The sequence below is a fragment of the Alligator mississippiensis genome, chromosome 13 (genome assembly GCF_030867095.1).
Source record: "Alligator mississippiensis isolate rAllMis1 chromosome 13, rAllMis1, whole genome shotgun sequence".
NCBI lineage: Eukaryota > Metazoa > Chordata > Crocodylia > Alligatoridae > Alligator > Alligator mississippiensis.
The window spans coordinates 42741178-42769089 of NC_081836.1; the positions used below are offsets into that span (position 1 = coordinate 42741178).

The window sequence follows — 27912 nt, forward strand, 5'->3', positions numbered from 1 at the left end:
TACAGAAGAATCCAAGTTCTCTTCCTTCACATGGCATTCAAAAACACATGGCCACAACGTATAGTGGGAGAGCTGTCTGTAAACAGACAGCACATAAATCTGTTTCAGCCTTTCCTAGACCAAATGCTGTTGCCAGCCCTGTTCTGGGTGAAATGTGGAAGAAACTTGACCTATTTTAGTAATTTAGACTTTATCAGCAGAGACAGATGCTGTCCTGTTTCCTGTGTGAAGGGATGGGTGATAGTGATTATCAGTGACTAAAGGAAAAAGGATGCCCTGGGAGCAGGAGAGGAAGCTTAGATAGTTGCAAGCCTTCCCAAGACTAAAAGAACTGGAGATTATAATCTCTTCAAGGGAAGGATGGGATGTATTTGTACAGTACTTTGCACAGTGGGCCCTGATCCTGATTGGCACTTTAAACCCTATTGAAATATGAACAATGCAATAACATTCAAGGAAGCAGCCAATAAGGAGCACTGAAAGATGATTTTATGTACTTCAAAACAGATAATATAGCTTTCTACCCTTATCCAACACAGGTGCTTAGTTTACCGCTACAGGTTTCCAATAATTTATTTTTAATTTTCTCTCTCCAGAAATGATGACAAACAAGAAAGGTGGGGAATGCTGAGGTTCACGGAAGTCAGTGGGAGTCTTATAAAGACTTCAATAAGCTTTAGCCCTTAGGCACAGAGGCTTTCCTACATAAAAAGCCTTGCCATCCCATTTAAGAAAGCACAATACTGTCTGCCCTTTGGAGACAATGGAAATAAAATATGTCACATCTGTTTGTATTGCGTTTAAAACATTGACTAAATACATCTTCACAGATGCACCATATTACATTATCTTTAGCATTCACAATGACCAATTCCTGCAGCAGGCTGGATTGGAAATTGAGTCTCTTTCTTTCCAGAACAAATTAATTATTATTCACCCCATTCTACTACCACATATGTTAAATCCAAGACATATTATTGTACAAGAGCACTGAACACATTGCACAGAACAGAACAAGATGTGCTGTATTGGTAGATGGCTACATTCAGTTCATTTTTCCAGGTGATAAGTTAGTGAGTAATGAAATGAGTCACCTGATTCTCTTTACATACATTCTTTATTTAGAATATCATTTTCTACTGTACCAATTAATTTCCCTGCATAATGTAGCTATTTCAGTTTCTACCAAGCATGTTGTTTTTTAAGCTGTACCATCTGGTTCTCTTCTCATCTGCATTTAACCTGTACCTCCTGCTTGTTTCTGTACTGTTCATCAGTGATATTGAAAGTTCAAGTTTTATTATATGAATGCAAGTGTTCAGAGCACACTTGTTTCACTAGGAATAATAATGCTCTACAAGCACTTAGAAACTCCAATATTAGGGGGTTTATTTTACTGAACACTTGAGAAAACTTGCAAAAGCTTTGATTTGTCTTTTCAATTAAATCTAGCCATTTATGAAAGTTTAACTAGCATTATTTTATTATGAGGAGACTTGGACAACTGAAAATGAGATATGGTGCCTTAGACTTCAAATTATCCACCCAGCAATGGTCTAAAACAATGGTCACCAACCAGTCGATCACGATCGACTGGGTGATCCTGGAGCCTCTGCCAGACAATCTTGAGGCTGCGGGGTGCTAAGTGTGTGCACGTATATGTGTGTGTGCCCCCCCATCCCAGCAGGGCAGTCTGTGGGGGAGGGAAAGGGCAGGGGGCCAGATTGAGATCCTGTGGTAAGGGACGGAGTGGAGCAGAGGCAGGGACAGGGCTCAGGTGAGTGGGGCCCCAGCCGAGCTGGGCCAGGTGGTCAGGATATTGTCCAGGGGCACAGAGGGCTCCCACTGCTGTGTGCAGCCTCACGGAGGCCCAGGGAGCACGTCCCCCCCGGCTGAGCCAGGATGGAGGTGGCTGCTGCTGTGCACTGGGTTTTGTACACCTCTCCCAGGCCAGCTGCAGTGGGGCTCAGGACACAAAGCACAGCAGCAGCCACCTCTGCTCCAGCACAAATGAGGGGGCACATGCCCTCCAGGCCTCTTCCAGGCTGCACACAGCAGCGGGATCTGCCCCCCCGCTCCATGCCCTTGGACGAGTGATCATCCCAACACTTGGCCGGGCTGGGACCTGACTACACTGCATCCTGCTGCAGGCATGGCTCAGCCCAGTGGCTGGAGGCAGATAGTGTCAGGCCCCAGGCCCACCCAGTGCTGGGGCAATTGTTCATCCAGGGTTGTGGGGGCAGGGGCTCCCACCACTCCATGCAGCCCGGCAGAGGCATGGGGGGCACATGCCCCCATCTGTGAGCAGGGTGAAGGCAGCTGCTGTGTGCTGTGTACTGAGCCCTGCTGCAGCTGGCCCAGGATGCAGTGCACAGCAGCCACCTCTTCCCTGCTCACAGATAGGGAGCACGTGCACCCTGGTCCTTTGTGTGGCTGCACAGAGCGGCAGGAGCACACCCCCCCCCCCCCCCCCCCGTGCTCCTGAACAAGTGATCGTCCCAGCACCCAGCTGCCTCCACCCTGTGCACAGATTGGTGGGGCATGTGCTTCCGCTGGGGTGCAGACGGGAGCCCCCCTCGTGCCCCAGTCTCACTACCCAGCCCAACTGGGGCCCCCTCACCCCAGCCCTGCCCCATCCCTCTCTCTCGCTTAGTGTGGTGCTGAGTTAAATTGCAGGCCAGGTTCTACCATGCACCACCCCCTCCCCCCACACACACAGACTGACCTACTAGTGGGAGGTGTGGTAGATCCTGGGCTGAAATTTAATTCAAAAAATGATCTTCCACTGAAAAAGGTTGGAGACCACTGGTCTAAAATCATTTTAATCTAAAGGATCAATATTTGTGTTTTTGAACAAGTTGGCCAGTCTGGTTTTCAGTGAACTGGTGTTTCCCTTAAGAAAGATCAGTGCTGCAGTGGGTATCAATTAGCATCTTTTTTTGAGAGCCTCTGAGGCTGAGGACAGACATTACACAAACCAGTTTAAGTGATCAGAAACTGGTTTAAACCTGTAACAGAACATAAGTTCAGTGCACATAAACCAGTTTCAAAATGGCTGAAACTGGTTTAAAATAATCCTGGTTGAATGTAGCATCAAATTTTACTGATTTGGATCAAACCAGTTTTTGCAATGTCTGTCCTAGACCCCTTCCTAGTATAAGTAAAACCAGAGTCCCCCAGCATCCCAGGTGCTTTGCAGCTCTAGGTGGGGCTGTCTGCTCCAGAGAGCAGAGCTGGCCCTACCCCCTATGCTTCTTGGCCAGAGCTCTGGTGGAAACTGCAGGTACAGCAGAGTCTGGCTGGCTTCCTCCTGTCCCACTTCCCCCTTGCTGCTCACTGGTCAAGCAGGGATCCCCCCCTTCCTCCTTCTCATCTCCCACAGCATGGACCCCAGCCCCACAGACCCTAGGCATGTGGTATGCTGGCTAATGCTGAGAGGGGTGTGTGTGTGTGTGTGTGTGTGTGTGTCTAATTCACTGGGACAGGCAGGCAGAACAATGTCAGCTTAGGTCTTTTGGAGCTAAGTAACAAGTCAGCTGGTAATGTCCCTCTGTCCCTTCCTTGGAAAACAGTGTTTAAGAAGAGCCTGAACTAATGACAGAAGCTTTTGTTTTGTTGATGGGCTGATAAACACTGATAAACCCTGCTAGCTTGCTTGCCTGTCATGCAGGAATCTGGGTTTTCCGTTTCCCATGGAAAAACAGAGAAAACCATGGATTTCCCTATTTTATCAGAGAAAAAACACATTTTACCTTTTAGCAGAGAAACCCACGGATTTCCCAGTTTTGCTAAAAGCTCTGCAGGCTGGCAGAGTTCCACCCTGCAAGAGCTAATTGCAAAAAAGACCGGAAACCCCTAACCCTGTCCAGAGAGGGGGAGAGAGGGGGAAAGGGTGGGGCCTGAGGCTCTTAGTTACCCAAGGCTTGGCTCAGCTCACTTTCCTTCCTGGACCCTGTAAGTGGGACTTGCAGGGGGCTGGGGGTTGCAGGTCAAGGCTGGGGGGCACCAGCAGGGCTGGAGAGGAAGCTAGTCGGGGGCTGAGCTGACTGGCTGGCTGGGGGGAAGCTGGCTGGGGGCTGTGGGAGCAGGAAGGTGTTAGGGAAGGACATGGAGTGCCTGCCCAGCCAGTGGCACGTGGATCACAAGCAGCACAGTATCAGCCTGAGCAGGCTCGACGCCTCCACATGTGGCTTCCCTGAAGGGCTGATAGTACGCCAGTCTGGGTCTACATGCTGCTGGCTGGGTGGGCACTCCTGCAGGAAGCTGGCTGGGGACTGAGGGAGCGGGGAGGTGTTGGGGAAAGCCCCACATAGAGAGCCTGCCTGGCTGGCAGTGCGTGGACGCAGAGCGGCGTGGTATCCGACCTTCAGGGAAACTGCACATGGAGGTGTGGAGCCCGCTTGGGCCAATACTGCACCACTCCAAGTCCATGTGCCGCTGGCCGGGCACTCCATGTGCAGCTTTCCCCAACACCTCCCCACTCCCTCAGCCCCCAGCCAGCTTCCCATAGGAGTGCCCACCTGGTTGGTGGCATGTGGACCCAGAGTGACATGCTATTAGCCCTTCAGGGAAGCCACACACAGTGTGCACCTGCCTTGCCCCCACCCCCCACACAGATCTGGGGGGCATGGGTCCCCCCTACCCCTCAGAAGTGTGTGCTGCCACTGAGAGCTGGCCCCACCCCCACCTTCACCCTCAGCAGGCAGGCAGCATTGGGGGAGCTGACTCTGTGCTCCTTCTGCTACAGCAGCCACTGCCTTCTGTTGGGGGTAGGGAATTGTAGACCTGGGTTGCTGGCCCCAAAGCCCTGGCAGCTGGGATCCCCCTCCAGGAGGGCTGGGGGGGGGGGGGCAGGGGCTGTGCTCTGGCAACACTCTTGCCTCTTGAGCAGGGAGTGGGGAAAAGCCTGGGACAGTGCAGGCAGGGTGGAGGTTTACACCCCTCCCTAATCAGAGGTCCTACCACGGCCTGGCCATGCCCCCCCCCCCCCCCCCCAGCTCAGCACTGTAGAAGGGAAAGGAGGGCTGCTTTAGTGCCCCCTGACTTCTAGCCTAAGCCACTGCAGGCATGTGCCTGCATTTCTTCAGTCCAGAGGGGATGTCTGAACGGTTACAAACCGGTTCAGCCTAGCCAGGTTAGACTAACCTGCAAAGATTGAATCAATTTAAGCTCAGGCTGTTTGAATGTCTGTCCCTAGCCTGAGAGGCTAAATGAAGGCAGTTAATCATACAAGTCAAAAGTGACAGAAAGTAGTGGAACATGATCTGTGCTTCCTCTGGGCCTATTGCATTGATAAACAGAACTTAGTAAGATATTGGTTGTTTCATCTCTTCTGGCCTATATTTTTTGTTGATAATGGAAATGATTTGGGCCATGGATTGTTCATTACTATACTTCTACACAGTTCCTCATACAATGGAGCTCTGATTGCAGGTCAGGCCTATATATACTACTGCTTTATTAATAATAACAACAACCACCACTGCCTTGTGCTTGTGGCATAGGAATGGAAGCTGAAATACCAGGCTCTTGCATAAATTTCCTGTGTGACCTTGGACACATCAGTTATTTTTTGTGTTCATCTCCTGTTAAGATGTGGATAGTACTTTCCTCTTGGGGCCTTATGAGGCTAAATCACTTAATGCTTGCAAAGCACAGCAGGCTTCTCAATGAATGATGCTATAACCATGTAAATCAACTGTACCAGAATATTTAGTGATTATTCATTGGATTTTATCACTGTTTTTCTTACAAATCTGTCTGAAAATGCCAATAGTTAGAAATGTATATCCTCCTATTTCTCATTGTATCATTCCAGGCCTTTTCCACAATTTTCTTTGTATATATTGACTTAAAGTACATTTTCTTTTTGGTGCTTTTCCTTGCAGGTGGCTAATGTTCCTTTTATGGATGGCGTAGTGGGGATGAAATGTGATCATTAAATTAATATCCAGTTTAACTATACAAGTCTGCATTTAGACTGAAGGAAAAATATGTGTAATTTTCTTTGCCTTTACTTTCCAGTCTTTCTCATTATAAGCAGTATCTTTGATAGCTTTATTTCTACATAGTAATTATTTTCATGATAATCTCTTTTTGTTCATATAGTATTAATATTACATTTTTTCTTCTCCACTGAAATTAATTCCAGTGACTGCAGACCAGGCAAAATATTCTAGTGCTGTCGCACGCTATGACTAATCTTAGTATTGCCTCCACTCATGCTTTATGAATCTTGGCTCACTACCAGAGCCTGAGCTTTCATTTCTCTAACAGCAGTATATGCAAAGAAGCAGTTGGCTGACACACACAAACTCACACATATGCAATTGCAGTATCAGCTCATATTTATTTTCAATAATATTAAATGTTCCTCCTTCATGTTATGAAGATGCAGGTGTGGCTCTGTCAGGGCCTACCTAGCACTGGCCTTGTGGACAAGGTTTGTTCAGCATCCTAATGAGGCTTAACTTACAGCAGAGAACTTGGGCCGTGCATATTAAAAGCTATATAAAAGGCCTAAGCTTGTTAACATGATGCTAAGGCATTTTGCATCCAAAGAGCTCGAAGGATTTTATACATATGCATTTGTTATGACGTAGGACACTGCTGTCAGATTGGGTAAATAGTATCACTTGCAACATTAGAAGGAGGAAAACTCAGGCACTGGTAGGCTGATGATTTTCCTAAGGCTGCAGAAACAAAGCAAGCAACAGAACATGCCACCTAACAATTCTCTCAGATTCTCCACTAAGGCAGCTCTCAGCCATACCTTTTAAGAAGGTAGAGGTCTTGAAAGCTGGAGACTCTATACAAATGATGTAGTTAGCCCTTAATTTGTATATTAATAGTAATAATATTAATAGTAATTTATTACTTGATTTCCATAAACCCACCACTTTCATACTACCTTTCATTCCTTTGCTCTTCCTCCCTGATGAACCATCGTTTCTCATCTGAAGTGGCCATCTGTTCCCCTCCATCAGTGCAGCTCCCCACACTCCCAGCTGTAGGTTTTCTCCCACCTCTGACTTTAACTCAAGTTCTCATGTCGCCTTTAGCTCCCTTCACTCCTCCCCACCTGTTTTTTTAATCCCTAGCTCTATTAGGATTCCACACCCTTTCCAACAGCATGGGCACAGCCACAGAGCTATGCTCAGAGCAATGCCCAGTGCACTGCATCTCTCTTGCTACACAGGTTGAGGGTTGAGTTCTTGGCAGTTCACCATAGTCAGACATGGCATCATAAGGTGTCTCCAATTAGAGGAGGCTAACCACAGACTTAGATGGATTGCTCTTCACCAGTAGCTCTAGAGCTCCCCTAGGACTGGACTTTAAATGTCTTTCTAAAAGAGATGCTCTTATTTCAGCCACACGTTCTTGCGCTTCAAGGAGGTGAAATTTTGTGGCTTGTGTTATGAAGGAGGTGAGACTAGATTATCACCACAATCATTCCATCTGGCCTTAAAATGTATGATCCATCAGGGACACCCAAATTTGGGAATGTCCTAGCCAGTCCAGGAAACTCAAAAGGTTGGCACAATGCAAAGAAGACAAGGGTTTAGTCCTGGATGTCTACGCAAAGCACTGACTCATTTCCAGAATGGCTGAGATCACAGTGGGGTAGCTTCTCTGGTCCACAAGAAACACAGGAACATTTATAGATAGATGTGCCTAGTGGGTAAGAACATAATTACAAACCCAAGGAAGGAGCATCACATTTGTTTCTATTAGCCCTGTTCTCAAGAGCTGTTTTAAAAAAACTTATACATGAGTTTGTCTTTTTTTTTAATTGTCAGAATTATTGGCTTTAATTCTTTGAATCAGCATGATGATCTCCTGTATCCTGTTTAAAATGTTCGGAAAATAAATTTGCATCAAAGCTGGGTTTTTTGATGCAGCCAGTTAAAATAACTTGGTAGCACTGAAATGCCACAAAAAGAAAACTGATAGGTACTGATTCTTTGATCTAGCAGTGAAACACAGCTTTACAAAGAGTAAACTCAGCTCTGATAGTGCTGCTGTCTGTATGTTAAAGGATTCTTGGTAGTAAAATCAAACAAAGAATCAGAAATTATAGTTTATTCCATGGCTAAAAATAGCCAGCTACAGCCAATAAGCATGCTGCCCAGCTGAGAGGCTTTTAAAAAGTATAGGAGTGATCTTTCACCAAGATTTGTGGATGTTTATTTTAATCATAACAATATAACCAGTTTTCCTTGTTTTAACTGTCCTCCTGTTTCTTCTTTGGTTTCTTTTGATTCCTACTGAAAGTTTACCCAGCTATAATAATGTAGCTCTGTATATCCGTCTCTACACACTTCTCTACAGACCAATAACACCTTCTGTTATTATACTGATATAATAACAAAAGGGGGCCTGCTCCTGCCAGTCACTTTGTGCTTCCTAGAAAGTGTTGTGTATGTTCAGCCAATCACCAGAACTCTAGAAATCACAGATACTAGTATCACATCAGCACCTCACAGGATTAGGCTGTATGTTGCCTCTTCACCAGTGAGCCCCTTGATCCATGCTACTGTCATACTGCAATTACTGGAGTACCAGGAAGAATCATAGGTACTAGAGATTAAGAATCCTTATTGGTTCACTTTGTCCATACTTCTGCCAACACAGAGTTGCTCACAATAACAAATCCTTGCACCTGATCCATTTTGTAGCAACTATTTGGCTATTTGGCTTCTACATGAAGTGCGGAGTGATGTGAATTACAGCACAGCGGCTGTGATTGCCCATGGGGTTCGTCTGGGGTACGCTTCCTTTTCAGAGGAGATAGATTCTGACTAACTGAAATGCCTGTCACATTGCATTAGAGATTTAAAGGAATGCTTTTATTTTTAAGTGATTACAAACCACTGAAAGTAGCCAGAAAAATTAAAAGGACTTGCCTCGGACAGTCTCTCCGATCCATGTTAATTAGCCTATGGCCTGGCACCCCTCTGGTTGTTTGCATTCTTTAACAGTCCTACTAAGTCAGTCTGACCAGCCTCATTCATTTCCTGTCTTCCTTTACACACATAGATCAACTTGACATCATTTCTATGGCTGAAACAACAATGATGCCTGAGGAAATCGAACTGGAGATGGCAAAGATCCAGAGGCTTCGGGAAGTCTTAGTCAGAAGAGAATCAGAACTCAGGTTTATGTAAGTACCAACTCTTCGGGGAAATATGCTATGCAAAATTAATCAACATAGGAAGGAATACTATTTAGGGGATACTTTTCTGCTTGACATTAAAACATAACAAAACAGAAACAAACAAACCTCCCCGCTCCAAAGGTGATCTGTTGTTTGCAAAGGGAATGTTGGAGCTCTGCTTCTCTGAAGAGCATGTTTTCATACCAGAGTTCATATTGTATGTGGAGGGAGTGAGGTCTGAAAGAGCAACTAGTGGGTTGCAGGGTCAGGTGGTTCAAAAATGTAATCCAGGCTCTGCTATTTACTTGACGAATGGCCATAGGCAAATTATGTCACAAGAGATCAGCCCATGTTCTGAATTAAAAGCAGCCAGACTTGACTTTTCATAAATGGAAGACATTAAGCTATGAGTATAAAACAAGTTCTGAGAAATTAAATTAAAAATGTTACCATGGGAGAGATTTTCAGAACACAGAAGGGATTTAGGAACACAAATCCTGGTAAAGGTCAGTGGATATTAGTCCAAATCATATTGGAAAGCCCATGGGACTTGAACCCCTAACTCCCTGACAGGATTTCGAGGATCCTGTCAGGTTTCTCCTTAGTTATTCAATGGGATTTCAATAACTAAGGAGAAACCTGAGAGAGCCAATGTGAGTATTTAAGGTCAGAATTCAGCACTGTGCTGACAGGACCAGATCTTCAGCTGGTGCTAGTCAGTCCAACCCTTTGGCTAGGGGCAGACATTACACATAAACCAGTTTAAGTGATAAGAAACTGGTTTAAACCTGTACTAGAACAGACATTCAGTGCACATAAGCCAGTTTCAAAATAGCTGAAAGTGGTTTGAGATAAATCTGGTGAACGTAGTATCAGACTTAACTGATTTGGGTCAAACCACTTTGTGCAATGTCTGTCCCAGACCCCTTGCTGGTTTAAGTTAAACTAGAGCCCTCCAGCACCCTGGCATGCTCTCTGGACTAAGTAGGGACCCCCGAGCGGAGACACTGGCCAGTATGGCCCTGTTAAGGCAAAGTGGGCAGGGAGGGTGTTGGTGATGCGTAGTGGGTGCACGTGCACCCCCTGAGATTGGCTGCCACTGCTGCTGCTGGTGGTGCCTGCGGGTGGTCGTCACAGAGCCAGCAACAAATAGTGCAAACTCTTTTTCTATCCAGTTTTGAAAATTGTACCATACTAGAGAATTTCACTCCAAAGCAAATGTATAGCCATATTTTTCAGCCTTTGAAAATAAAGGTTGAATACAGCTATGCTGTCAGACTGCTAACAACAATGCTGGAGTGGTATGGCTATCACTAGGGACCTACCGAAATTGCAATTTTTGTAGAAACCACAATTTCAGGCAGGCCCCGTGAAAAAGCACGGGCTCCATGAAAAGGTGTGAGGTCCATGCTTTGGGTTGGCTCCCTGAGAAAGACAAAAAACCCACCACAACTGAAATGTGGCTCCCTCTAGGGAGTCAGCAGTCCTTGTGGCTGCTGTGGCCCAGCTGTGCAGCCTGCTGGGATGGAAAAGGGGAAGGCAACTGCTGGCATGGCAAGATGGCTGCTGCCCCACCCCTCATAACTGATTGGCTGCAATCAGCAGTGAGGGATCGAGCCATCAGGTCCCCTTGGCCAATCAGAGGGGTGTGTGTGTGTGGCGGGGCACCAATGGCTGCCAGCCCCATAATCTACCCTCAAAATCAGCCAGCAGTCGCCTCAGGTTCAATAGATCTCTAGCTTTGACAAACAAGAGCACGCTTGTTTTTGTTACACCTGCTGCCAGGGAATCAAATACGTACTCTGCTCTCAGCTCCTGTCTGGACAGCGGGGATCAAGCAGAACCCTTGCCACAACGTCTGTATTGTCCTTGATATTTTATATATCAAACAGAATACAAGGAGTGAAGTAAGCTGCCCCAGTCAAAGAGTACCATAGTAGTCTGTCTGTCTTGCCTTTATATCTTTCTCTATTCATTTTTTCCTACGTGTTCTTGTTTCCAGTCTGCTCCCCAGTGTTTATGCTTAGAGCTGTTCTCAACATCCTTATTTCCTGTCAGGTGTTCAAGCAAGCAGGCGAACCCTGAAGATTTGACAGTCAGGCTGCTGAAGAAAAACCTTTAGCCAACTTTGAACCCTTAGCAGCCTTCCCCTGTGTCATCCATAACCTGTGTGCTTTGCCTAAGTGTACCCAGGGACATGCAGCAGCCTGAGAAACCTATTGAATGAGGAAAACTACTTTGAAAACTCATCAGCAGGCTCAGTCTCCATATTGGTTGGCTACTTGCTCCAGTGTATAATTCAAAGAATCGATGATGATTTTTAAAACCCTTTATGGTCTGGGATCCGGCTGCTCTATGCCCAACAGATAAAATCATCTGGAAGGCTCTTGCTGTTGATTCATGGGGTAAGACTATGAGGTTGGCAGCAAGAACCTCTCTCAGTCCAAGGCCCCCCAACACTGGAACTTGCTTCCCTTGATAGTTTCTTAATTGGTTTTTAAAGCTTTCCTAGGAAATTCCTACCAAAGAGCAACCACAGAAACAGTTTATATACTGCTTATATACCAAGCCTTGCAATGGACCCAGATGCCTTCTGTGCCCCAACATCAATAGTTCACATCATCACTGGACTGAATCACACACTGTCTACATTGGAGAGACAGGGCTATCCATATGTGAAAGAATAAACACCAATCATCAGCTGTAGAAAGACATGCAGGCCTGTGGCAGAACACTTTAACCTCCTTGGACACTCCATTGCTGACCTCAGGGTGGCTGCTCTTAGGCAGCAAACCTTTAAACAACTATTTGAATGGGAAATTGTGGAACAAGAAATTATCCGTGGACTGGATTGTGTTAAGTATGATTTGAACAAGCACTATAGATTCTTATCCCATTATCTGGATTAGCTTTTGTGACTCCTTTGTTCTTATGGGTTTATTCCTTGTTTGTTTGCATCTCTCAGCACTGACCCCTTCCCCTCTTCTCCCTTTCTCTCCCCCTTCCCTTATATTCAAGTTTATCTCTGCTTCTTATACAATGTTTTGTCCACTCCCTTTCACAGCATTTGATGAAGTGAGCTTCAGCCCATGAAAGCTTATGCTTCTATACAGCACATATATGTACACGCACATACTTTGGTTAGTCTATAAAGTGCAAATCTACCCTGCCTGCTACTTGACTTCAAACTAATATGGCTAACTACATCATTCTTAAATACAGAGACTACAGTGGCATAGAGGTCCAGGGGCATAGTGTAGACAGACCTTAACAGCAGCTCCACTCAAGTCAATGAAGCAATGCAAATTTCCACCAGTTGAGGAGGCTGCCCAGAGCTTTCTAACTGAAATGATTGGAAACTTTTTTCCTTTGCAGACTGCATTTGAACAATCTCAGAAAATGTCTAATAGGCTGCTAATACAACTCACTCTTACTGCAGGCTTGAAATAGCTTAGTGGTAACATATGCATTGACTTCCATAATCACACAGACACTTCCTGCAGCATGCATTTTGTCCAAAGAAATATGTGCTGCCATAAAACAAGGGACATTTGGTGAAGAGAAATCATCCAGGTTAGCATAGTGTCTAGTACTAAAATAGATAGCAAGGTCTGGTTGCCCAGCAGGCTCCACAGCCTATTAGCATTTCCTCACTCCTTTGTCTTTTTCTACAGGAAATTACACACTAGCTTCTGATTTCATAGCTAATGTAACGTACCTTCAGGCAGTTCCTTGGTTATAATCAGGGATCTGGGTTTTTTGTTCACCAAGGAAAACTGCAGTAAAACCTGCATGTTTTATAGATTTCATAGACATTAGGGCTGGAAGGGATCTTGCAAGATTATTGGGTCCAGCTCCCTGCCCAAAGGGCAGGCAGTCAACAGGGTCAAATGATCCCAGCAAGATAGGCATCCAAGTGTTTCTTAAAGGAATCCAGAGTAGGTGCCTGCACCACCTCTGGCAGGGTGGGGAATCTATTCCAGGCCCTGGGAACTCAGACATAAAGAAGTTTTTCCTTATGTCCAGGCTAAAATGGTCTTCCAAGAGTTTGTGACCACTGGGCCTAGTCTTCCCATGGGGTGCCCTGGTGAACAGATGCTCTCCCAGTTCCTGATGCATACCCCCTATATACTTATAAGCTGCCACCAAGTCACCCTTGAGCCTATGCTTTTCCAGGCTGAAGAATCCCATGTCTCTCAGCCTCTCCTCATAAGGCATACTCTCTTGTTATCTAATCATTCACGTGACTCTCCTCTGGACTCTCTTGAGCTTCTCCACATCCTTTCTGAATTGTGGAGCCTGGAACTGGACACAGTATTCCAGCTGTGGTCTCAACAAGGCCGAGTAAAGTGGGAGGATGACTTCCTGGGTCATGTTTAAAGATGCAGACCAAAGTTTTGTTTGCTTTGCCATCTGCGGTGTCACATTGGTGGCTCATGTTAATCTTGTGGTCAATCATGACCTCCAAGTCTCTTTCAGATGCGGTACTAGCTAGCATAGCACTGCCGAGCCTGTAAGTATAGTGTGGGTTCTTTCTCCCAAGGTGGAGCACCTTGCATTTCTCAGTGTTGAATGCCATCAGTTTTCAATCCACCCACCTTGTAAGTCTGTCGAGGTTGCCCTGGATTGCCAGCCTATCCTCTGGGGTGGCTGCACTCCCCCATAGTTTGGTGTCATCAGCACACTTAGCCAGTCTGCTTATAACACCCGAGTCTGAATCATTTATAAACACACTGAAGAGTACAGGTCCGAGAACAGAGCCCTGAGAGATGCCACTGGTTACAATGCACCAAGATGATTTGGTTCTATCAACTATCACTCTCTGGGTCTAGAGCCAGTTCTCCAGCCATTGAACTGTGAAATTGTCTAGGCCGCAATTCCTCAATTTTTCCATGAGGATGTCATGGGACCAGGCCAAAGGCTTTCTTGAAGTCCGAGAATATATCTTCCTCTTCTCCTTTGTCCAGGTGATGCATCACCTGGGCATAGAAGGAAATCAGGTTGGTCAGACAAGATCTACCTACTACGAAGCTGTGTTGGCTCTCTCTCAGAATATTACTTTCTGTTAGCATGTTGGTAGTGGCTTCCTTGATGATTTTTTCCAGGATCTTTCCAGGGATTGAGGTCAAGCTAATTGGCCTGTAGTTCCCTGGATCTTCCCTTCTCCCTTTCTTGAAGATAGACACCACCTTGGCCCTCTTCCAATTGTCAGGCACCTCGCCCGAGTACCACAAGTTCTTCAATATGCTCACCATAGTACATGCTATAATGTCAGCTAGGTCCTTTAGCACTGTTAGGTGCATTCCAACTGGGCCGGCTGATTTGTGGATTTTCAGCTCCTTAAGGTGTTCCCTCACAAGATCAGTGGTAATGGTGGGCGCAGGTTTTCCCTTTCCGTGTGATCCTGCCTCTTGTTAGGCAGGGTGATCCCACTGGGCTGATGGAAGACCGATGCGAAGTAGTCATTAAGGAGATTGGCTTTTTCCTCAGTGTCAGTTATCAGCTACCCCAATTGGTTTAATAAGGGTCCAATGTTACCCATGTTCTTTTTCTGACTTCCCACATGTTTGAAGAAGGACCTTTTGTTGTCCTTAATTTAAAGGAGAAAAATATGGGAAATGGTAGGTTTCCCCTTGAAGGCCGACAGAGTTCCAGCCTGCAAAGGGCTGGGGAGAGTGGGAAGAGGGTGATCAGACACGGGGCATCATATGCATGTGCACATGTACACATGTACATGGCTGCCAGGCAGCCTAGAGAACAGATACCTGTACTTAAGTCTGGCATTGTGGGGGATTGAGGCCCCCATAGTGAGGGAGGGAGGGAGTTGGGCAGGATTAGGGATAGGGCTGCTGCCCAGCTGGGGCGGTGCATGGGGCTTGGAGCCTGGGGCCTGCCTGGCTACAGGGCCTGGGTGGGGAGTGGGACAGAGCTGTGGGTGGCTCATCTCAGGGATGGGATGGGTCGCTGGCTCCCCACCCTGCTGCCCTCCCCCCAGGGCCTCTGCAGCCCAGCAGGCAGGACCTAGTGTGACAGGACAGAGTGAGGTGGGAAAGCTTGGTTCCACTGCTGTAAGCCCTGCATCATTGTGGTGAGGCACCCCCTGCCTGCCCAGCAGCAGTGAGGGGCACAACTCCATGCTGCCAGCACCGCTGTTGCCAGACGTGCACAGAGCACTTCACCATGGTGGCATGGGGCTTGCAGTGGCAGTGCCAAGTCTCCCCAACCCTCCCTACTCTGCCTTGGCACACTGGGTCCCAGTGGACCCAGTGTCCACTGGGAGGGCAGCACGGTGGGGAGCCCTAAGCCTGCAGCGGTAAATCTGCACCTGTCCCCCACCACAAGCTCTAATCTGGCTACACCACCCACAGGGGAGGGGGAGCTGGGCTTCACGCTCTGCTCTGCCCTGCTGCCACAGCCGCGGCAGCCAGGGCTCGGGTGCTGCTGTGGGGGCAGGGGGCTGCAGACCTGGGTCCCTGGCCCTGTAGCCCTGGCAGCTGGATAACTCATCAGGATCACTGGTTATAATCTATAAAGAAGGCGGGGTTTAAAAACTAATGGCAATTTTGAAATAAAACCATTTTGTGTGCAATGATCATTTACTGAATCACATCACTTCTCCACATAGTCATAAATGATGAGTGCATTCACCAGTGCTGCGACTGGTGTTCCCTTCTGCTGTGTAGTTTCTCACTTTGTCACAGACATACAGTGTGGGCAGCCATTTTGCCATTAGTTTCTGAAACACCCTCACAATATGGGTTTCATCCTTTGCATGTCTCTGCTCTTCTCCCCTCCACACAACACAAGCCACAGCTGAAGGATACTGTCCTGCTTGTAGTGAGGTTTATGTGGATCTGCTTGCCATGAAAAATCAAGTGCCCAGGTCCGATTCCACTCACAGCTGGTGCTGTGCTACACCTTGTTGCAGATAATTAACTATAACCAGTTCCTTCCCTCAACTTTGGACAAAATGACACAAATGACTAATGAAACCTGGAGGAAAACACAAGGGATGAAATGAAATGTGTGGCTTCTGTGTCATTACACAAATGCCAGCATGTTACATTACAGCACTCCAGTTGGTAACACTTCAGAATTTAAATAGCACCTTTATGGAATGGGTCACCCACGCTAAAAGCTTTGTAAGAGTCTCCCTTGTCGGGGCAGGAGGACAGTATAGACGGGTACGTGATAAAAGCCACACACTTAATCATGCTTATTTTTGTAGGCTAATTTTAAAGCATTTAATGATGGAGAGAGACCAAGCTCAGGCATCTTGCTAACAGCATTTTGCCATCATAAATAGATCTAAGCTGCAGTTTTAGGAGGTCAGGTCTTAGTCTTGGTTCAGAATCATCTTTACTATATACTGCCATCTCCCAAAGACTCAATTTTCAGCTGGCAATTGTAGGGTGAGGCTGTTAGAAAAAACTGTTTGATATAAAGGATGATTTAAAAACTTCAATTTTTTTTTTCAAATTTGGGTGTAATTGTGAATATCAAATGATTGGGAGCAAATCAGTGAAACAGCAAATGTCAATTCTATATTTCTCATTAATTACAGAGCTGGTTCAAGGTTTTTTATTTTTTTAATTAAAAACAGGGGAGCAAATATAATATAATATTTGTTAATCTACAATTTCCTCCTTTAGTTCAGTTATCTCTATTCAATCACATGAGCAAAGAATAGTCACTGTGTGCCTTATTAGGTGTCAGGATTGCTTACAACCATTGCTTTATGCCAGAGAGGGTGATTCATCCTGGCGATCGGAAGGTTTCCACTTTATAAACAGATCTGAGCCTCAAGCCAGTTGTAGTCATGTGGGGAGTGCTGAGATCAGTCTCCAAAAAAGTGACTGCACTTGCAGTTCCTTGATTCTGGCTACGCAGGAAGCAGTGGCACTATCAGCACTTCTGTTATTAGTAAGACATCTTAAACTCTTTCTTTTCTAATTTGAAGAGCTCTGGACTGCTTTTTAGGTTCTCCCTCATTGCAGTGTTATATTATGAGATACAGACTGCTTTCTAGATGGATGACTGTGTTAGGCATGCCTGTTTGTCCAGAATGGGTTCTTTGATAGAGACAACTAGATGAAAACAAAATAAGGCTCTGATCTGTGGACCTAGCTGCAGAAATTGCTCCTCTTATATCAAGTTTCCACCTCCTGTCACCCTTAAGGAGTTTCTTCTTCCTTGTAACCTCTTTGAATTCCATTTCCTACTTGCATCCTGGTCCCACTCAGGTGCCAGCTTTCTCCCTGATGTTATGATCCATTGTAATTACTCAGCTCATACAACCTGGATCCCAAGGACCCTTTCTGAGCTGGTTCAGTGACTGAATGCATCTGTAAGGGGGAGTGTGCACAATCCATTTAGGCCTCACCAAGCAGAGGTGAAACACAACCCCTGTGTCTCCCAAAGAATATATTAAAGGGACTCAGCTAGTAAAGCAGACACAACATAAAAGCTAAGTAGTAGTATATTGAGCAGAGGCCTGAGAGGCAGCAACTCATAATCTGCTATTGACTCACTGTGTAACCTTTCTGTAGCATAGCTTCTCTATATACAGAATGAATAACCTATTTACTATATAATCACCCAGGTGCTGTGAGGACTAGCTAATTAGTGTTCCTACAGCCCAGTCTCTGAAATATAGCCAGGTCTGCAATGCAGCACATACATTTATAGAAATACATAAATGGTTTATAGTAATGCTGAATGCTTGTGCCTCCTTGCACAACCCACAATTTATGTCCCTGCATGTGTCCTAGTGGCATTATTTTAAATCTACTTTTATTACCCTAGTCAAAGTAACACTAGACTGTCAGGGCTACATCCTCAAAGGTATTTAGTCACATAACTCTCAGTTGGCTGTTCTTAGGGAAACACGGGGAAGTTGTCACTGTGCTGATGACTCAGTGCAAATATTTTGAAAGGAGCTGGTCAAATACAACAATGCCTTTCAGGGACCTAAACATTAAGTTCCCCATTTTTAGTGTCCACTAAATCTGAGCGCCTCAACCTGAAATGCCTTCCAGTAGAGCTTGAATATTAGGGGTCCTGGGTACCTACAAGTCCAATTCAGCCCAGTATCATCTCTGAAAATCAGAAATGTCTGTTAATAGTTGTCCATATACTGACATCCAGAAATGGAGGCACACCAGGCTACTAACCACTTGAAAGTTTAGGACCATATTTATATGTATCCAAATAATCTTCCATTCATAAGAAGCTCTTTATAAGCCTTTGCAGACTCTGTCTCCATAGCAAGTCAATACATCACATACAGCCTGCTGCTTCTCCCTTCTGTTAGAATTTAATATTTTTCAGTGGTAGCCTGATATTTTACTGATAAAACTGAATACCCTTGTTCACTGAAAGGCAAATACAACTATTCCTACTGCTAGTTCATGATCATGCTGAAGAACCACCTCTAAAATATACAGAAAGTAAAAAACAGATAAGAACATTGGAAAGAAAACCTCTCTCACCCCTATTTAAGAGGACAAATCAATAATTTAAATGAAGTTGGCATTCATCAATATAGTATAAGTGTGATTTTATCTGTTTCTTTACTATCTGGTTTTTAGCTTCTTTTTTAAAAAAAAGAGAAGTTGAAGCTTCTCAGAATTGTAATAAGATCAAGATGAGCACTCATTCCAGTGATAAAAATCAAGCCACTTTAAAACAAAGAACCTTCAAGCACAGCAGTCTTGTGAAACTAATCTAAAATGAAGAGAAAATAGACCAGATGGAAAACTCCCATTGACACCTTATTTTCAAATTTGTGAAGGTTTCTCATTCAGGAAAAATATGTAGGAGAAGGTTTTGCATTTCTAATGAGTGAGGCTCAATAAAATGAATATATAATGGCAGAGATTAAATTCTTTTCTTATCTCCATTAAATTGCTAGCACATACTTCAGTGGAAGCAGCTGAATGTTTGTATCTAGTTAGATTATATGCTGTTTGTTACCACTGAGCATCTCATCTGGTTAGTGTAAAGTCTATGAGAAACTATTTTTCATATCATGCTCATTTTCCCTCTTGTTATAAGCAAAAGAAACTAACAAAGTAAAACCAGGTAAAACAGTCAACAGACCCAGACACTTCTTGGACTGCAATACAAATCCTAGTAGCGCTGCATTCACAGGTAATGTTTGCAATACTATCCTTTGTTCTGAGATTGAGTGTTCTCTTAGAAAAGGAGTGCAGTTGAAAACAGACACATTCCTCAGATCAAGGTCACATCAGTTCTAGATGATCATTTGCTCTATTTAAAGAATTGTGTACAAAAATTGCAGTAAAAGAAAGTTAAGGTGACAAAACTGGGTGTGTCTACACATGGGCATCTAATGCACGTTAGCCTGATTTATGGTGCATTAAGGGCATGCGTCTACACGTGTGCCCTTAATGTGCCTTAAAATGGTGATTTTAGGCTAATCATGCCTAAATTTGGTACCTGCATAAAGCAAGTATCAGATTTAGGCATGATTAGTTAAAGTGAATTGATGCATGTGTAGATGTGTTAACATGCATTAACACAGGGACTTTAGTGCTGGGTCTGCTCAGCCACTAAGGGGCCAGCCAGAGCCCAGTTCCAGGGCTCCTGGCTGGGAGCCTCCCCTTCTTTGGGCTGGGCTGCGTCTGTGGAAGCCCCTAGCTGCAGGCTATAAAAGCCTGTGGCCATTTGTGCTCTGGGGCACACATCATAGGACTTTCAGTAATGAAGTTCCTGTGTGCCCCCTGGACAGGACCCAGGCTGCTGCTGCTAGTCCTGTCCACTGGCTGGAGACCTTTCTTGGCCACAGGTGATTGTTGCAAAGGGCTGCAGCGTGCTGCTCCCCCTGCCTAGCTGTGGGAGCTCCCCAGGGCTGCTTCCTGACTGTCTCTGGCAGCAGGGACACTACCTGCTCCCTGCTGCTTTTCACTGTCAGTATTGCCTCCTATGTTTTCAGGTCCTGTGCCACATTTGTCTCCACCACACTGCTCACAGCTCCTGGCCGTGCCTCTGTGCTAGATGCTGCAACCAGCTCTTAGGGCCAGCCATATAGGGACAGCTGCATGAAGGCCCAGAGAGCTGGTGTGGGACATGATGCCCTCCCCATCCACTCTTGAGGACTGGACCCACCTGTGTGTGCACACCCGAGCCCCCCACTTGGGGACCCAACTGGAGCCAGGAGGAGGTGTACAACCTCATGGTGCTATGGGGCAATGTGGAGGTGCAGAGGCAGTTCACATGGGGCGGGCACTCAAACTCCTACATTTATGAGGCCCTGTCAGGTGGGATCAGTGAGAGAGGCCACCAATGCCTTATGAAGATCAAGGCTTTGTGGGTACAGTGGGTGGCTGTGATCAGCCACAACTGTTGGTCTCATCAGGCCTGCAGGACCATGCCCTTCATGTGGGAACTGAGCCAGATTTTAGTGCCCAGGACCCAGGCCACTACCCTGCAGTATACACTGGTAGGGCCAGCCTGGCTGCACTTCCACCCCAGTGTGACACCTCTGGTGTTGATACCTTGCCAGAAGAGGGGCCCTTGGGTGTTCAGCACCCAGCTCGACCCACCTCCCCAGCTGCTGCACCCACTGGCAGCTCAGGGAGCCCTGGACAGTGGCTGCCTCATCTGCTCCATGCCCCCAGCTCTCGCCATAAGGAGCTGCTGACCAGGATGCTGCCAGCCGCCACCAGTGCCAACCCATTGCAATGGGGGGGCCCTGACCAGGCACCGGCCCACCACATATCGCAGGCTGCAGACACCAGATGCAGCTGGTCGCCATCACTGATGGGAAGGCCCACACTAAGCCACCAGCCTCACTAGCTCTGGACACAAGGTAAGTCTCTCACTGGAGGGAGGGCCCTCATAGACTCTCCTACCTCTGTCCTTGGTCCTAGCCCCTGTCCCCTGCCCCTGCCCCTCTTCTCTGCCTGGCCCAGATACACTTCCCTGGCTCTGGATTCCTCCCCCCCTCCAGCATGCAGAGAGGTGAGACACAGGTAAAAACTTTATTGAGGAGCTTGTGCCCTCATAGGGTGGGCATAGGCCTCAAATGCCGAGGAAGGTGTCATTACCGGCAGCGATGTCCTCAATAGCAGGGAGCAGGGACATGTAGTGCTGCAACAGGTAGCCCACCAGGTGGTGGTGGAGATTGCAGGGCAGGCCAGGCCTGTCCCCTACACTGTTGTAGCTCAGGGTCCTGAACCAGGAGCACAGATGTGCCCAGGACACCAGGAGTATCATCATCAGCAAGGCGTAGTGGCTCAGGCACCCCTCACCCTGCACAAACAGCTCATCATGCACTGCCTGGGGCACATGCAGCAGGGGCATGCTCAGGGAGCAGTGGCAGCACGGGGGAGGAGGCTGGCTCCAGGGCACCTCATCAGAGGGACCCCCTGTGGGGAGGGCGGGGGCATGCCCAGCCCCTTGCCCCAGTTGTCCAGGAGCCCCATGTGCCCTGAGCCCGTGCCGTGGGCTGTGTGGCAGTGCAGTACAGTGGCTGGCCTGCAGAGGGAGAGGTGGGGAGCAGGGTCTGGAGCCATGGCAGAAGGTGCTGCCACTGCCAGAAGCCTGACCTGTTCTACCCTGGGAAGGTGGCAGGGGAGGCAGGCTTCCTATGCCCAGCACCTAGTGGGTCACTGGCCCCAGGGGAGCATGTGGGGACAGGGGGTTTTGGCTGGTGGCTACCTGGGCCTGGCCCTGCAGTGTCTGGCTTACCAGTGCACAGCTGACCCCCAATCTGAAGCCCTTGGTGTAGAGCATCGCATCTCTGACATCTTGCAAACTCTCACAAAAGCCTTCTATCTCTTGCCTCTGTAGAGCCTCCATATGGACATGGGGGAGAGCCCTCTAGCCCAGCCAGGGATGCCACCTTAGGGTCACTGCCACTCACTGCTGGAGCCACCCAGATGCACCTCCTACACCAGAGGTTTATGAAAGACCAGAGAGTCCTCCTCCTCCAGTGGCTGGTGGTTGCAGTGGAGGAGCAGGAGGCATGGGAATGGGATCAGAAGCAGGCATGAGAAGCATGGGAGAAAGCATGGTGGGGAGAGGACATCACCTGGGCGGAGGCATCGGGCTGAATGCTGAGGGAGCATTGGGGGTGAATGAAGACCCTGGAGCAGCAGTGGCTGGAGCAGCTCCAGCTGCAGGGGGGTGCCAGCCACCAGGCCATCCATGTCCTCCTGGCCCTGGTGGCAGCAGCCATGTCCACCACAGTCCAACCCCTGCCTATGGCCCCCACAGCCAGCCCCTGCTTGGGCCTGGAAGGAAGCCCTCCAGTGCCTCCTAGCCACTACAGCACCTGACCCATCCCCCACCCCAGGTTCACCACCACCTGCCTGGGCCCAGCCCCGTCACTTGCCCCAAGGCCATGTGCATGAACACCAGGAGGTTCCAGGTGAGGTACTGCAAGGACATGCTGGCCTGGACTGGGGCAGGTAGAGGGAGAGCTGCCCGCTGTGGAGGAGCACCCATGGACAAGCCCACTGCCTGCTGTGGTCACTGTGGATCCCGGACCCATGGGGGAAGTGGCTGAGGCCAGGGTGCCTTTCCCAGACTCTACCTCTAGGTACCCCCACCCCATGACTTACAGAGACTGAGACTCTTGTAAATAGTTTGACACTGGGGACAGGGTTTTTTTATTGGTGGTGGATAGGGAAGGTGGTGGAGGGGCACTGTGTGTTGTGTGAGGAGGGGGCTCTATGTGTTGAGGGGGGAAGGAGGGAGGGATGGGGGTTGTGAGGGCAATAAAGGTGTTTAGTTTTGACCATGTGCATGTCATGAGAGTGGTGCTGGGGTGGGCAGGGGATAGTGGGGGTGTAGGCAGTGGGGCAGACAGACTGGAGCACAGAGTGCAGGAGGAGGGGGTCAGCCAGGGCTTCCTGCAGCCAGTGCCCTGGCCCCCTGGGACCCCTGACAGGAGGGCCTGCTAAGGCCAACAGGGTCAGCACCATGGCCAGCGGAAGCAAGTGATGGGGCACTGGCTGTTGCTGGCAGGGGCTGGGCTGGAGCAGCGGGGTGCTGGGTGGGTGTAACAGGGGGCCTGCTCGGGGCTGTTCTTGCTGCAGCCAGCCCACCTGTTCCTGGGCCAACCACCCACCTTTTCACCCGCCATGCCTTGTTGTTATAATTAATTTATAGATGTTAATTAAGTGGGAGGCTGCCCATTTCATGCCCTGATGCCAGGGGGTGCTATCTGTGGCTCCATTCCTCCCCTACACTGCAGCCCAAGTCTAATAGTCATTTGCCCGCACACTGGGCCCCAGAATCCTACTGTCAAACCCCACCTGGATTCCTTCTCCCAGGCAGTCTCTTCTGCCATCATACCAGGCACCATAGCTCTGAACTGATTCTCCTTCGGGTGTGATCCCCCCACCAGGACCGTCGGCTCTCTAGCCCTGGCCCACCTCCAGACCAGTCGAAACCCCAGGCCCTCGGCTCTTGGGCGTTCCTCGTGGTGGGCCCCCGGCCCTTCTGGTCCTGGCCCCAGCATGGACCAGCCAGGGGAAATTCAGACAGGCCTGAGTCTATGGCCCTTACTCTTTCGCCATGGGTCCCACCTTCCTGACCCTCCAACAAAGGGGTAACCCACCCAGTTGTGGGGGCTAGGGGTTAAGGTGCCTTGACCCGCTTTTCACCGGGGCGGTAACTGGCCTGGCATTTCCTGGGGGCTCCCACACCACTGACAGCCCCACCAGGCCACCCACTCCTGGCAGGGTGCAGTTTTAGGTCATACCCAGGACCAGGAGCCTCCTTACCATCCCCTACAGCTCCTCCTGTACCTCCAGATGATATCAGCAACCCTTCAGCCAAGCAGTATCTGAACTGCCCTGTTTATATGGGTAGCCCTGAATCTAAAATGGCTGCCCTCATCAGGCACCTGCCGGATGCTGCTTTCTGGCCCTTAAAGTGGCTGGCACAAACTGTGCCCTGCCACAGTGGGCAAGGAGGGAGCTGGCATGTGCTGTGCCTGTGCTGGGCATGTGGCTCCTGGGCAGGGAAGGCACTTGCAAGGGATCAGAGCTTCCAAGCTACAGTTAGTCCCAAGTCCCACCACATGTAGACACATTAGCCCACTTAAATTCATGTGTAGACATGTCCGCTGAGTGTCTGAAAGTAAGGAAATGCCATAATTAACATTGTCCGTGGGTATAGCCACACATGCAATTAATGCTATTTAGGCTTACTGTGTAAGTTATTGTTCAGTAAACCAGCCCTCGGCAGGTGTCTACACGTGCAGCCTCTTGGAAGCAGATTTGCTGCTTATGGGAGTATGCTGATCCAGGCCTCCTCCTGCTCTGCTCTGCCTGCCTGCAGCAGCCAAGGGGAGCTAGAGGCTCTGGCCAAAGCTGCCCGGGTGCAAGGGCACTCTTTAAAAGGCAGCCCTGTGTGGTGTTTCCTGGTCACCTGCTTTTCTGGCCTGGAGCAGTCTGTACCCTGCTGGCACAGCCCTCTATGACACTGTCTGCAGAGCCTGTGCCCAACGTGCAATGGCTGCTCCACACCCAGGCCCCGGCAATGATGACCTGCACCATGGGCTTCTTGTCACCACACTCCCCATATTTCATTGCCATAGTGACTGCTGCCTGGCCCAGGTCAGCTTCAACCCTTCTGTGCTGCATGGCTGTGTGGCCAGGCTCACCACCCCACCTGTGGCCTGCTGCCCCTGGGCTGTCACCTACCAGCCCCTGGGCCACCACCTGGATCCCAGTAGGAATGTCAGTGATGCCCACATAGACACCACCATGGGTGTCATCCACAAGCTCCTGGGGTTCCAACCCTGCCATGTGTGGGCCCATCCTGCCAGCCAGGACTGGTGGCTCCACATCGTCCAGCGCACCTGGGATGATAAGCAGTGGGTGGAGTCATTCTGGATAACCTGGGCCATGTTCCAGGAGCAACTTGAGCAGCCCTGCCCTCAGCTGGAGCAGCAGACCACCACTATGTGGCTGCCCCTCCCCAACCACAGACCCCACCACCAACCTCACTGCCCACCATCAGTAAAACACTCTCTTTCCTGTGCAAACTATGTACATTGTGCTGGGTGTGGATGCTGTGGTGAGTCCGGTGGGTGGGGGGCTCACCTGGGAGTGAGTTCAGCTACTGCTCTGGCTAAGCTGCCAGCTCCTCCTCCTCCCTTATGAGGCCAGGGACTGCAGGGCCCAGTTGCAGTGCTGACTTAGCTGCAGGCAGCTCCTGCTCAGGGGCCACATGGTGCCCAGGGGAGTGGGGAAGGGGGGCAGGGGCTCTGGCTGGTGCAGGTGGCACTGCACCTCAGCCCAAGCCCCCTGGGAGCTTGCTGCTGGTCTGCAGGTGGCTGCCAGAGGGCAGATGGGGCCAGGACTGGGGGCTGGGCAGCAGGTGGCATGAAGGTGACTGCTGGGACCAGGATGGTGTCCTGCACTCAGCAGTCCTCCTCCATTGCCTCCACTGCCTGTGCCACCACAGTGGCCTGCTGCTCCTGTACCTTCAGCATCTTCTCAAGGAGGGTGATGTGCCTCTTCTCAAGGGCCAGGAGCCTGTCCCAGAATGTCTGGTCCTCAGAGTCCCTCTCTAAGTAGTGTATGACATCCTTGGTACACCGGGTCTGGAAGTTGGCCAGCCTCTCCTCTGCCACGATGACCAGCTGGTACAGCAGCAGGTTCCAGTCTTGCATCCGCTGATGTTGGAGGTGGTGCATGGGGAAGGTGCTGGCTGATGAAGCACCCCTGGCAGTGGCTGGTGCCTCTCCTCCATGTGCAACTGCTGGGCCAGCAGAGCCAGGAGAGAGAAGCTCTTTGTGAGAGTTTACAACATTTTAGAGATAACATGCATTATATCAGTGGGTTGTGTACCTCCTGGCCTCAGATAGGGGGTTGTGTGCAAACAGGTGCCCAGGGACCAAGGTAAGTTAGCTGGGTGGGCCCTGCCATAGGTGGCCATCGACTGAACCCTCCATCCCCGCATCCCCCGCAGGGGCAGGCAGCCCACTTTGTGCTTGCCACAGGCAGCCTGCCACCCTGATCCCCCACCCAGGCCAGGTCAAGGCTGGCATCTGGCAGTAGTTGCCATGGCTGCTCCAGGCTGCTCCAAGTCTCCCACTTGTCCTGCAGGTCAGGCAGTTTGCACCCATGGTGCCAGGCCTGTGCCAGCCAGGCTCGGGATGAGGGGCTCCCACTCAGGTGAGACACAGAGCTGGTGATGCCCCTCCCCTCTCCGCGGTGGGCCTCTCTGGAGAGGTGGCCCAAGGCAAGGCCCCCACTCATGTATGCCCCTGCTGAGATTCCCCCAGGTTCACTGCAATGAGCTGTTTGAGTGCACCGAGGGGTGCCTGTCCCACTACACCCTGCTGCTGCTTATTGTCATGGTGCACCAGGCACACCAGAGAACCTGGTGTGGGACCCTGAGCTTCAATGGCACCCCTGGCAAGGCTGCTCTTCCCTTCATAGTTTCATAGTTGGTAGGGTCGGAAGGGACCTGAGCAGAGCATCAAGTCCGACCCCTTGCCAGGGGCAGGAAAGAGTGCTGGGGTCAAATGACCCCAGCTAGGTGTCTATCTAGCCTCCTTTTAAAGACCCCCAAGGTAGGAGCGAGAACCACTTCCCTTGGAGGTTGGTTCCAGATCCTACCCACCCTGACTGTGAAGCAGTGCCTCCTGATACCTAGCCTGAATCTACTCTCCGTCAACTTATGGCCGTTATTCCTTATTACTCCCGGTAGTGCTTGGGGGAACAGGGACTCTTCCATTGCCTGCTGGTCTCCCTTGGCCAGTTTATAGATGGCCACCAGATCCCCTCTCAGCCTTCTCTTGTGGAGGCTGAACAGGTTCAGGTCTTGTAGCCTTTCCTCGTAGGGCCTGCCCTGCTGCCCCCTGATCATGCGAGTGGCCTTCCTCTGGACCCTCTCGATGTTGTTCACATCCCTCCTAAGTGCAGCATCAGAACTGGATGCAGTACTCCAACTGCGGCCTGACCAATGTCGCATAGAGGGGGAGGATCACCTCCTTGGCCCTGCTCGTGATGCACCTGTGGATGCATGACAAGGTGTGGTTGGCCTTCCTGACTGCATCCCCACATTGGCGGCCCATGTTCATCTTGGAGTCTATAATGACTCCAAGATCCTTTTCTGCCTCTGCACTGACAAGAAGGGAGTTCCCCAGCCTGTAGGTATGCTGCTGGTTCTTCCTCCCTAGGTGCAGTACCCTGCACTTGTCAGTATTGAATCGCATCTTATTCTCATCCGCCCACCCCTGTAACCTGTCCAGATCCAATTGCAGCCTGTCCCTCCCTTCTAACGTGCCCACTTCTCCCCACATCTTAAGTGTCATCTGCAAATTTGAACAAGGTGCTTTCCACCCCCTCGTCCAAGTCGCTGATGAAGATGTTGAACAGTGCAGGCCCGAGGACCAAGCCCTGGGGGACCCCACTGCCCACGTCCCTCCAGGTTGAAATGTGTGCTGCTGCCTGGAGGGATACCTCTGCCTGCACTACAAGTGCCTGACCCCTGCAGTTGAGGAGATTGCTGCTGCCATTGATGAGTTTCTCTACATGTGACAGGCCCATGGCTGCCTAGCTCTGAGGGCACTGGCTACTCAATAAAGTTCTGCACTGCCTCCTGTCTCCCTGCATGCTGTGGGAGGGAACTCCCAGGGCCAGGAGAGAGCTTGGCCAGGCAGAGCGGGGAAGGGGGTCAGGGGCAAGGACGGGAGAGAAGGGGAGGACTCTGCCCCCATTCAGGGCCCCTGGCTTCAGGTGTGTGGCTGGGGGGTGAGCAGGAGA

The 27912-nt window shown here is 49.3% G+C and overlaps 1 protein-coding gene across 2 annotated transcripts in view; it reads left to right on the plus strand.

Annotated features, from left to right (window-relative positions):
- Window positions 1-27912, plus strand: part of BMERB1 (bMERB domain containing 1) — a 129382-nt gene that overhangs the window by 47317 nt on the left and 54153 nt on the right. For both annotated transcript variants that reach the window (XM_019494828.2, XM_006261586.4), the window contains exon 2: window positions 9040-9163. In XM_019494828.2, the coding sequence (XP_019350373.1) occupies window positions 9040-9163 (124 nt within the window). The remainder of the gene's footprint in view (window positions 1-9039; window positions 9164-27912) is intronic.